Source organism: Mustelus asterias, chromosome 25 (assembly GCF_964213995.1).
Source record: "Mustelus asterias chromosome 25, sMusAst1.hap1.1, whole genome shotgun sequence".
NCBI lineage: Eukaryota > Metazoa > Chordata > Chondrichthyes > Carcharhiniformes > Triakidae > Mustelus > Mustelus asterias.
Window position 1 is genome coordinate 54362336 of NC_135825.1, and position 12699 is coordinate 54375034.

The window sequence follows — 12699 nt, forward strand, 5'->3', positions numbered from 1 at the left end:
TCTCTCCTCCCCCCTCCTCTCTCCTCCCCCGTCCTCTCTCCTCCCCCCTCCTCTCTCCTCCCCCCTCCTCTCTCCTCCCCCCTCCTCTCTCCTCCCCCCTCCTCTCTCCTCCCCCTCCTCTCTCCTCCCCCTCCTCTCTCCTCCCCCCTCCTCTCTCCTTCCCCCTCCTTCCCCCCCTCCTTTCACCTTCCCCCCCTCCTTTCTCCTTCCCCCTCCTCTCTCCTTCCCCCTCCTCTCTCCTTCCCCCTCCTCTCTCCTCCCCCCTCCTCTCTCCTCCCCCCCTCCTCTCTCCTCCCCCCCTCCTCTCTCTTCCCCCCCCCCTCTCCTCCCCCCTCCTCTCTCCTCCCCCCCTCCTCTCTCCTCCCCCCTCCTCTCTCCTCCCCCCCTCCTCTCTCCTCCCCCCCCTCCTCTCTCCTCCCCCCCCTCCTCCCTCCTCCCACCCCTCCCCCCCCCCCCCCCCTCTCTCCTCCCTCTCCTCTCTCCCCCCGCGTGCGCCACCGCGATTCTACTCCCCCCCCCCCCCCCGCCTTTTTTTAAAAACAAGCACATCAAACAGTACAGGCCATTCGGCCCTCGATGTTGTGCCGAGCTTTGTCCTGGAATATTTAGTTCCCAGCTTTAGTAACTATGTAATCACATCTAATGGCTATTATATTAAACACATTTGTCTCTATTTACACATTAACTTATCTATCCAGTTATGGATGCTTCCAATATTCAGCTAAAACTTAATTTTAACTATTTACCATTTTTCACTGATTCGACCTTATTCACTGATACACTTTTAACCATTAGATTTTGCACCTTCCTGTTTATCTGTACCCAAGTTGCTACACTGCTCTGCGAACTTGTCTTTTTTTCTTTAGATTAAAATTTACCCTCACTTGAACCCTCTTTTCTCTCTTGACCTCCCCCCTTTTAGGTTAAAACCCCATCTATAGCCCTAGTTGTATGATTCACCACAATATTGGTCCAGCTCTGTTAAAGTGACGCCTGACCCAGTGAAGCAGCTCGCTCTTTGCCTCATACTGCTGACAGTACCCCATGAATTGCCTCTCCTTCCTCCCGCACCATTCCTTCAGTTACCCATTCAACCTTCTGATTTGCTGCTATGCCAATTTGCATGTAACACAGGTACCTTGGGAATACAAAGAACAGTACAGCACAGGAAACAGGCCCTTCGGCCCTCCAAGCCTGTGCCGCTCCTTGGTCCAACTAGGATTCCTGGGGTGGCTTGAAATTTAAACAGACCCACTAAATTTTTGTGAATAAAGAACCCAATCAGCGAGTTTCAAATCCTTTGAACCAAATGTAGAAAGATCAGCAAATCAGGGTCAATGTATCTGTAAATAGCCAGTATTGAAAGTGGAATTCCACTTCTCCAGTTTAAAGTCTTCTGCCTTGAACATATTATTTGTTTCTTCTCCATCTCCGATGAAATTACTGAGCTTCACTGACACATATTTCCCCTTGCAACAGCACTTGCTGGAAATGATTCCCGTGCAAGACTGTCATTTGGGTACAGTTAGCCTGTCAGTGAATCTAGTTGCTACGTGGTTCTGCTAACACCAACTTCCATTGGGTACAGTTCCCTTGACATGGTGCTTATTGAGGTATGGGTCACTTGATACTTACTCATAGTTGTATGGTTCCCCTGACACCAGCTTTTGTTGGGGCTCAGTTTCTCTGGCATCAACACTTGCTGTGGTACAGTTCCCTGAACACTTACTCTCACTGGATGTGATTCACCATGCACTGCCTCACTGGAGTACGGTTTCCCAGTTGCCAGCAGCACTCAAGTGGCCATTCTACATGTGAGGACCTGTTCATGGTCACATGACTGAATGCCATGTTCGTGTCAATGATTGACCTTTCAGAAATATATTGAAACAGAGTTGGCAATACTGAGGTCAGTTTCACATTCCATACAGCACTAACCATGTAAAAACCAATTTCATCCAGATGGTTTTACAATTTAGAGCAGTGGTTCCCAAAGGGCGCGGCGCGCCACACTGGTGCGGCGAGAGAGGATGGCAAGTGTGGCGGGAAGATTCAAGGACAATCAAAGAAACATTTAAACATGGTTTAAACAAGCATTGTTTTATACTTTCTGGATGTCCCATGATCATATTATAAAGTAGTTGTGTTCTATGTTATGAATCAAGTACTGCTAGGAGGAGTTTTGTTTTTGTTTTTGAATGTATTTCTTATCAATAAAAAGTTCGGTGTGGCGCGAGCAAATTTTTATTCCGAAAGTGCGGCCCAGTGAAAAAAGTTTGGGAACCACTGATTTAGAGCATTACAAGACAACACTGATACCAAGCTGTGCATTACGTACTCTAGCATACTGACTCCTTTGCACTAAAAACTCAATGACAAATGTGCACTTGCCATAATGGATGTAATGAAGTTGCAGCAGGAAGCTCAAGGGCAAACCATGCACAGAATAAATGCACAGAATAAATGATCGCAGCACTAGCCTGACAAATCAGAATTCTTGGTTAAAGACGAAAACCTGTAGCTGGAATGTTTGGAATCTGCTGTGGAGCTTTGACTACTTTGTTGTTGTTATTACGTTCCAACATAATCTGCCACCCAGTCATTGTCAAAGATTGCAACAACCTTTTGTCTTCCGATTTTAGAAGTTCAGAAATGTAGCAAGGCTTTGGAAAAATGTCCCTGTCGCAGCTGACCGGGCACAGAGTTGGAACTGTACACACAGTAATAGTTTGGGGACATCTTTTTAATTGTCAGATGATGGATGAGCCACTGAATGTGTGTAGTATGTTTTGTTCTGCTGAATCATTTGGCGTGTTAAATGTCCAGTGGACCCACCAACAGTTATGTTCTGTTTATGCTGTCCATCAATCCTTATGTTAAAAATCTTGAGTATTGTACATAATTCCTGTGCACAAGCATTGCTTCAAGTAGCACATCAACATAAACATTTTATAATTATAAGTAAATGGTATCATCATGAAATATTACCGAGCCAGTACATTCATAAGAAATAATTGAATTTGCCTACCATTTTGTCTTGGTAATGTTTCAAATAGATCTTAAAAGGACAAATATCAAACATTATGTATTTCTCAGTATTATGATCAAATGTTCCCTTCAAATGTCTTTTTGCCATTTTATACTTTCATTAAAGTGTTACTTCAAAGTCTCAGCTGGAGCTCATCCTAAACAATTTTACAGCCTTAAAAAATGTTAAGTTTTGAACATTTTCCAAGTATGCAGATTGGAAAAATTGCACACCCAACTCATTACATCCATTAAGCCTCCCTTGTAAGGCTGCATGCACCCCTCTCCCCCATCTGTCCCCAATCACAAAACTGGAAAACCTTGCTCTACAATAATCCCAAATTACTGCAACTTCACCATTGTGCCAGACTCAGATCCCTCTGGTGCTGCTGGTCCCAGCAAGTGCTGGAAAGCTTCTAGATTTGCCACTACTCCCTAACTGCAAGTTGTTGTTTATAGTACAATATCATGAAAATGTTACAAAGCAATTCACAGGAGTATTATTAGCCAAAGAAAATTCGTGCATAAGAAAATATTAGAATAGATTGCTAAAGGTTTGGTCAAAGAGGTAGGTTTTAAAATGTGATTTTAAAGGAGAGAGCTAGTTAGGGAGGGAATTTCTGAGCTTGGGCTTAGAGCTGAAAGTAGAGTTGCCAAAATGCAGTGATGAGAATCATAGGGTGCACAAGAGGCTCATATTGGAGTGTCGAGATCTTGGAGGGTGGAGAGGAAGGAGGAGTTGACAGAGATAGAGAGGGGACAGACTATAGAGGAGAGACCCACCAAATTAACCCACTGACCAGTCAGAAAAGTGGGAACAGACAAAAACAGACAAAACAGACAAAAGAGGTCCACTACGCAGTGATCAGAGGCCCCTATTAATCTACGGATTAACTAAAAATAGAACTTAACAATAATTTGGCACTGTGGAGAGGAAAGATGTTTCATTCCTTTTACAGTCCAGTATCTCATTAAACTTTAACATGATCCAGAGAGTCATTTAGAACTTGTTATTGCAATATATTTTGTGCCATCACCTGAATTCACTGAGGCTGTGTTTTAAAACAAAGGAAAGCTTGCACTTATATTGCACCCTTCACGACCTTGGGGCATTCCAAAGCGAACTACGGCCAATGAAGCACTTTTGAATTCTGGTCACTGAGTTGTAATGCCAACTTATAATCACAGAATGATTATTGCACAAGAGGTGACTATTTGACCTGTCGTGTTTGTACCAGCTTTCTGTAAGAGAAACTCACCTAGCCTTACTTCCCTGCTTTTTCCCTATAGCCTTGCAAATTTGTTCTCTTCAGATTATTGTCCAATTCACTCTTGAAAGCCACAATTGGATATGTCTCCACCACATTCTGGTTAGTGCATACCAGATCTGAATACTTACTGAACAGATTCACAGGAGTCTGCTGATGAACTTTCAATAAAAGAATAAGACACTTATTAAACAAGAAAAAAATTCCCCCTTCATGGGGACTAGCAGGGTAAATACGTGGGGTTACGTGAATAGGGCCTGGGTGGGATTACTGTCAGTGCAGGCTTGACTGGTCGAATGGCCACCTTCTGCACTATAGGAATTCTATGATTCTACACTCTGTAAAGTAGATTTTTCTGATGCCGACTTTGGTTCGACATCAGTTGCCTTTGTCCGCCGGGCCCCTCGTGATTTTGAACACTTCTATCAAATCTCTCAATTTCTCTTCTCCAAGGACAAAGCCATAGCTTCTTCGACCTATCCATTAATCCCTGGAGCCATTCTCATTAATCTTTGTTGCTTGCGAAGCTCATTATACACAATGTGGCACTGACCGGTTGCTTTTATGATAATGGGAAAAGCATGCTATTGTGATGAGGTACATCTGCAAATCAAACTGGTTTATGCCGCAAATACACAACTATATCAATCATTTAATGAAAAATTAACATGGGTGTCAGTCCACTCTCTCATTCATTCACACATTCTGGTGTGTTAAGCAGTGGCTGAAGGCCATAATAGGCAGAGAAAGGGAGAATAAAAGGAGTAGAGTTGCATGAAGGCCTTTAAAATTATGGATTGACCCGGTTTCAAAACTAGTTACCAACCAATTCAATTGTCTCTGGAGGAACAGGTTGTTCATACAGGCAATATTTACAGCAAATTCTGACATAAATCCCAAAATAAGCATATCATGCAACAGTATAATTTGTATGACATCAGTTTAGTTGAGATAATACAGAGCAGTAACAATTTGTCACATCTCTGATGCTCCTAACCCAGGTGCATAATCAATTTCTTCACCCTTGCTGTGAAGAACAAAAGAAAAGGAAGTCTCAAATGAAATGCAGTTTTATTTCTTTTATCTGCAGAATTTTGCTTTTACTTGAAATGCAGTCTGTTAATTTGCCAGTTAATTTGAGATTACTGCACTGAATTTATCAGTTTCACTAATGGAAGCTACAAGGATTCCTTGTTTTGGAAAGTGAAAATGTCAGACTAGTTGGAGAAAGGAAGAAGAGGATGTGCCTTTCCTGAGTGGCTTGAACATTGTAGAATGAATTGTGCTCTGCATGAAATCCATGCTAGAGCTAACCTTGTAGTAGTGGGTGCTGGCAACAGGTACAGAAATTAGAAGAACCATACATTTCAATCATTGGAACAATATAAAAACATCTGAGGCAAAAACTTCTCAAACTATCAATCACTAAGATGGCTGCAAAAGTCCAATTAGATGTTGGGTGTGCTTTTGTTGTGGTGCCTAGAGTACTACCAAGTGATCTGGTTTCATTCTTACTTTTGTAACCATTTAGCTAAAACTGGGTAGTTTGCTAGGTCACTTCAGAGGATGGTTAATAGTCAACGACATTGCAATGACCTGGAGTTACATTAGGACAGACTTAGAATCAGAGAATAGAATCCCTACAGTACAGGGATTCATTGGTCCATCGAGCCTGCACCGACAACAATCCCACCCTATCCCCGTAACCCCACATATTTACCCTGCTAATCCCGCTGAAGCTAGGGTAAATTTAGCATAGCCAATCAACCTAACCCAAACATCTTTGGACTGTGGGAGCAAACTGGAGCACCCAGAGGAAACCCATGCAGACATGGGGAGAAAGTGCAAACTCCACACAGACAGTAACCTGAGGCTGGAATTGAACCTGGGTCCCTGGCGCTGTGAAGCAGCAGTGCTAACCACTGTGCCACCGTGCTGACTCGTTAAGGGCAGCAATTTGCCAATATAAAAGGACATTAGGAACAAGATGGATTTTTATGAAAATCCAACAATTTTAAGGTCAACATTATGGAAGGCTAGCTTTTTAATTTCTGATGTATTTCATTAAATTCCCAGCTGGCATGTTGGGATTTGAACTGATACTGATTTTCAGTCTTGAAGGCAATGATTTTAAATCCCCTGATTGTTTATAATGCAATTTAAGCTGTGTTTTCTGACAATTCCTTATAGAAAACTAACGACACAAACAGCTACTTATCATGTTTGCTGAAATTACCTGATTGACTGAGTTTGTTTTGCATACAGTCATTCATTATCATACAAATAGGTTTCTTAAAATAAATTAATCTTCAGAGCCGTTGGTGGCAAAATAGATTAAATTATTGGCCGCCTTTAGTTCTTTAAATTAAGCAAACTTCCCCTGGGGGATAATTATAGACTGAAACAGCACAGAAGATACCATTCGACTGAATGTGGTAGTGCTTTGAAAAACTGTCAAAATAGTCCCACTCCTTGGCTTTGGTGCCATAGCACTGTAAATTTTCCCTTCAGGTATTTGTCTTGCTGTTTTTTGAAAGTTACCTTATTGTTTTTGTAGCAGTTTTGATAAAAGTGGGTAGCTTGTCGGCCATTTCAGAGGGTAGTTAACAGTCAACAATGTTGCAGTAGGTACAATTAAATCTGCTTCTGTCCTGTATCGACCAGATCAGACTCCCTTATGGGGTTAAAACAAAATTGCCACCAATATTTTTTCTCTTACCACCTTAATGTGTTTACTGGCCCTTCTGTCACTGGAAACAGTTTATTATTTATTCTCTCAAAACAGCTAATGATTTTGAGCACCTCTTTTAACCTTCTAAGCTCCAAGGAGATTTCTGCAGTCTCTCCATATAACTGAATCTCCCTCACCTTTGGTACCAGTCTGTAAATTTCTTCTGTACTCCAAAGGGTTGACATCCTTTCTAAAGTTTGATGCTCACAATGGAAAACTCTTGGTGAGAACTAACTAGTTTTATAAGTGTTCAGGGAACCTCCGTGCATTTGTACTATTAATAAAGCCGCAAGTTTTGTAAATAACCTTCTCAACTCATCCTGCCAACTTGAAAGATGTGTATGTATACCTCCAGGCCACTGTTTTTTCACCTGCTTGATAATTTATACCATTATTGCCAATTCACACTTCTCTGTTAATATTCATGTGCCATGTATCTGCACGTTTCATCAGTCTGTCCATGCCCTCCTGAAGTCTGTCACTATCCTCTTCATTGTTTACTATATTTCAGAATTTTGCACATTTTGAATCATGACCTGACTATCCAAATTCAAGTTATTAATATATATCAAAAAGGGCAGTGCCCCCGGTGCAGTCCACTGTGTCACACCACTTCCTTCCTTCCCGTCTGAAAAGTAACTGTTCATCACCACTTTTCCTTCTGTCCTTTATCCAATGTTGTATCCATGCTGCCACAATTCCTTGAATCCCATCAGCTCTTATTGTGTACCTGAACTTTCAACGGGCATTTAATAGCTGTGCATCCTAATTGACCATGTCTGTTAGTTAATATAAAGAACTCGATTCAAGTTCGACAAACTTGATTCGCCGTTAATAAATCTATATAGTACTGACTTTCATAATTAGTCAGTGCTTTTTCAAGTGGCAATTAATTTTATCCCAAGGTATTGTCTTTAAAAGTTCCCACACCATTCATGTGAGGCTGCCTGACCCCTCGTTGCCAGATTAATTTCTCTTTCCTTTTTGAAAAAAGGTGTATCATTTGCAGTTCTCCAATCCTTTAGTACTACATCCATATCTAAGAAGTATTGATTAGAACCTACGCAATTTCCACCTCACATCTTTCAGTAACCTATTATGCATCTGATCTGGACTGGAGACTTTCAAATTTTGGCCACTGCTGAACATTTAAGTACCTCTATCTATTTTTATCTTATTCAATATTACTATGTCCTCTTTTACTGCTACTTTGGCAGCATCCTGTTCTCTTGCGAAGATAAATGCACAGTACTCAATCTTGCCAACTGTTTCCAAAAGAAGTTCTGCTTTCTGGTCTCTAATTCACCTCACCTTTCCTTTGACTGTGCTTTTAATCAATAATTTATAAAAAAAACTTTTATGTTGGCTGGTAATCTATTCTCATACATCCTCTTTCCTTTCTTCCTTGTTTTTTTAAATGTCCTCTGCACTCTGCTATATGGCAACCTTTCATTTGTCATAGTCCTCTTTTTCTGTCTCATTTTAATCTTTGTTTTCAGTCCTCCAGCGAGCTCTAGCTTTAGATCAGTGCTTCCCAAACTGTTTTCCAATTTGACTCCATTTAACACTGGAAAATTAACGAAACCCCAGACACTAGCAAAAACAAAAGAACTGTAAAACAATTTAATAACATTTAGTATGTAATTATTAAAGTTTATCAAAGATTAATACTTAATACATCATACAAAATTGAATATCTGTTTGTAAAATACTTTGTAAATATGTTGTATCCATGATGTGGAGATGCTGGCGTTGGACTGGGGTGGGCACAGTACGAAGTCTCACAACACCAGGTTAAAGTCCAACGGGTTTATTTGGTAGCATGTTGTACCCATGTAAGCTTCAGCCAAGTGCTTACTCCTCCCCAGCGAACGATGATAGATGACCCAACTCCTCCTCTCTCCGCCCCATAGACAATATAATCAGCCCCTCCCCACACAATCATTCTGTTTCCCTCTGCATGCATTGAAATCAGTCTCCTCCCCAAACACACATTGTAATCAGCCTCTTTCCTCCCCAGTCTATTTGACCCCTCGTTCCACCATCTCCTCCGCCACGTGTGCATAGTTACAAATATAAATGTTTGTAAGATTGTTATTTTTTGGGGCTCTCTCTTTAATGTAGGGTAAAATGAAGGGAACGTAGGAGGTATTGTGACCTGTTCTGCCCCAAAACAATCTTGGGTGAATGATTGTTGAAGTTAAAGGGAGACCCAGGTTGTCTTACTGGGAAAAAGTAAGAGATATTCACACTTGTAATCAATGACCAGGTCAGGTGTGCTGTCATTGGATAGACTTTTCCTCTCCAAGTCATGGGGAATTGTTAGTAATATCAAGTTTTATACATGGTTATACTTTAAACTGTCTATTTAATTCCAAGGAATTGCTAGGCAGCTGGAGAAAAGTAGCATTTCTACCTGGATAGAAAGCCCATGTGATTCATGTTTCTGTGCAGATGGTGGCCTTTGAGAGGAGAAGAGTCCATTGTAGGCCATTGACAGTTTACAGGGGTTTCCTTAAGAAATCCCTAAATCTTTCAGGTCAGTCGGAAAGGATCTGGGAGAGAGCAGAGAGATAGAAGCAGCAAGTCTCCATTGTTCACTGTACAGAATGCAGGTGGGAGCTTGCACTCAGATCAAAGAGACCAAGTTCTTGAGGATTTAAATGAGGCTGGAAGATTCGCCTAGCTTTGCCTTGAGAGAGGAACCATCAGGGTAAGCTTTGATGTGAACATCCACTTCAGTGATTAGATGCTATCTGGCTGCAAAAGGCAGCAAACCATAGGAGCCAAGAATAGCTTTGCACTGCTTCCTGGAGAATGAAGTGTCTACATAAGGGACAGAGTAAAGTTATACCCATGGAGGGGGAATTGGGGGATCTTTTCTGTAGTTAAAGTCGCCTACTAAATGGTGCTTAGACAATGTTGCTTTTAGTTTGCTAATTACAGTAAAAGTCTTGAAACATAAAATCCTCTGGTGTGATCCTTCCAGTGAGCCATCTTTCAATACATTAAGGGATCTAGGGGGATTATAACACACACTGCAATCAGCTGCTAACTTCTTCCCTTCTACCCATACTGCCACTCCACCTTTTGGTCGCGTTGCCAGTGCCTGCAAATTAAGGCCACTCGCTTGATGTAAGAAGCCAGTACAGCAGACAGGAGCAGTAACACTCCTCACCATCTGTATCCTCCATGTTCAGTTACTCTGCTATTTTAACTGCCTACTTTTGATTCTATCTACCTGGGCCAGATCCCTTTCAATTCACTGATTTTAACTTTCTTTCAATTAAATATCTTCATGCGTAACTGTTCCTTGTAACATTCCATGGCTATTCTAAACCTGATGACATAATCTCCAACTGAAACATGCCTCGCTTGTTCCTCTTAATTTCCCAGAACTTTCCAGCACTGCTGTACACATACACAATATAGAAGGAGTTAGTTGATTATATTCTAGGATATATGGGCCATATGGATATAATATGCACATAGAAATCAAATGGGGAGTTAAGAAATTTTTTGTGCAAGAAGTGGTGAGAATGTGGGGGAAGGAGCTTAAAGCAACCAAAATAAACTGTCTGGGAAGAAAAGAAAAATGCATTTTTGAGGTCTGTAAGGATCTTCCCTTGCAGTATTAATGCAATAAAAGAAGTGTTATGATGGCCAAGGGGATCATCTATAGATCTCCCCATGGGCCTCGTGGAGTACGATTAAGCGAATGGAGACTCGACAAATAGGGAAGGACAACCAGGGGGTTTAAAACCAGCTGGCTCCATTCAGGCCGGCAATCGAGGGACCCTGGGACTCGTACGGTGTAGCCGCAGAATGGTGGTGATGGAAGACAAACTCGCCTGAGCCAATCACAAAAAGCTTTTCTACTAAAAACCAAATATGCTGGAAACACTCAGCAGACCAGGCAGCCTCTGTGGAAAGAAAAACGGTGTTAACATTTCAGGTTGATGGCCTTCCAGCAGTTCCAACCAACCTGAAAAGAGGGTGGGCAGACAGCATTTCCCCTGTCTGGAAACCAGGTTGGTATGGGGTTGACACACCATAAAGCACTGCGGGTGCATTAACGAAGACTGAGTGGGTCTTCTGCCCCTCACTGGGGGGGAGGTCCACCCTCTGGAGCCAGTCCTGGCAGCGCTAGAGAGGCATTAATGGCTGCTGACAAAATTGCAGAAGAAGAAGATGGAAGATGCTGTCGAGTGTCTTGGTTTTGATTTGATTTATTATTGTCACGTATTAACATACAGTGAAAAGTATTGTTTCTTGCGCGCTATACAGACAAAGCATACCGTTCGTAGAGAAGGAAACAAGAGAGTGCAGAATGTAGTGTTACAGTCATAGCTGGGGTGTAGAGAAAGATCAACTTAATGCAAGGTAGGTCCATTCAAAAGCCTGACAGCAGCAGGGGGAAGAAGCTGTTCTTGATTCAGTTGGTACGTGACCTCAGACTTTAGTATCCTTTTCCCGACGGAAGAAAGTGGAAGAGAGAATGTCCGGAGTGTGTGGGGTCCTTAATTATGCTGGCTGCTTTGCCAAGGGAGCGGGAAGTGTAGACAGAGTCAATGGATGGGAGGCTGGTTTGCGAGATGGATTGGGCTACATTCACGACCTTTTGTAGTTCCTTGTGGTCTTGGGCAGAGCAGGAGCCATACCAAGCTGTGATACAACCAGAAAGAATGCTTTCTATGGTGCATCTGTAAAAGTTGGTGAGAGTCGTAGCTGACATGCCAAATTTCCTTAGTCTTCTGAGAAAGTAGAGGCGTTGGGCCAGGGGGGTTTGGGGCGGTGAGGGAGAGGTGCGCGTGGGTGGATTTAAGGGAGGGAGCAGTTAGGAAGGAAGTGGGTTTTGCCCAATGGCTGGGCAACTAACTTGTTTTCAGTGAAGGGCAGACTCTGTAAAGTGACCTCCTGCCCTCTACACCCTTTAAGTGCTTGAGGTGAAAAAATAGGCTTCCTGCTCTTGCCCTGCTGCTGATACCAAATCTTTTATGGCGTGGGCAACATTATCAGGATTACTAGCTTGGTAAGAAGCCTAATTGACCCTGAATTGTTCATTTAAATTTACTGTTATATTGGGGTGAGCTTGTGGTGGGCGGGGAAGGGGTGGGATGGGCACCCATCCTATTTGATGTGCTGCCCCGCAGGAAATACGTCCACTGGGGATACACAAAGTTCAGCCCGTTAACCCTGTTCCACTCTTCGCAGATGCTGCCAGACCTCTGGAGTATTTTCAGTATTTTCTGGTTTTATTTCCTATTTTCAGCACCCGCAGCATTCTGCTTTTCAAAAAGAATAATTTCTCTCTGATTCTCTTCTTGCAGATGAGAAGGCTGGTCCTGCTCCGGCATCCTCTGAAGTAGCAACCAAACCTGGGCGGAACCTCACCTCACCTCAGGTTAGTGAAAAGGAGCAGCATGGCACTGCAAAAGCTGCTATGTGACCAGCTACAATCGGAGTTAGTAAACGCTTCAGGAAAATGTATACTAAAGCATGATTGTAGTTATATTGACGTATAATTAATAATGTATCATTTGGCACCAGTTATAGATTAGTACCAGGAATTTTTGATGCATTCTGAGATTTGGACATCACTGGCAAGGAATTGTTGTCCATCCCTAACTACCTGTGAAAGCAGTTTGAGTCAACCACATTGTTGTGAGTCAG

General features: G+C 42.3%; 1 protein-coding gene across 15 annotated transcripts in view; it reads left to right on the forward strand.

Annotated features, from left to right (window-relative positions):
- The window catches only part of LOC144479191 (ankyrin repeat and SAM domain-containing protein 1A-like), a 409264-nt gene that overhangs the window by 172211 nt on the left and 224354 nt on the right, over nt 1–12699 (forward strand). For all 15 annotated transcript variants that reach the window (XM_078197812.1, XM_078197820.1, XM_078197816.1 and 12 more), the window contains one exon: nt 12357–12430. In XM_078197812.1, the coding sequence (XP_078053938.1) occupies nt 12357–12430 (74 nt within the window). The remainder of the gene's footprint in view (nt 1–12356; nt 12431–12699) is intronic.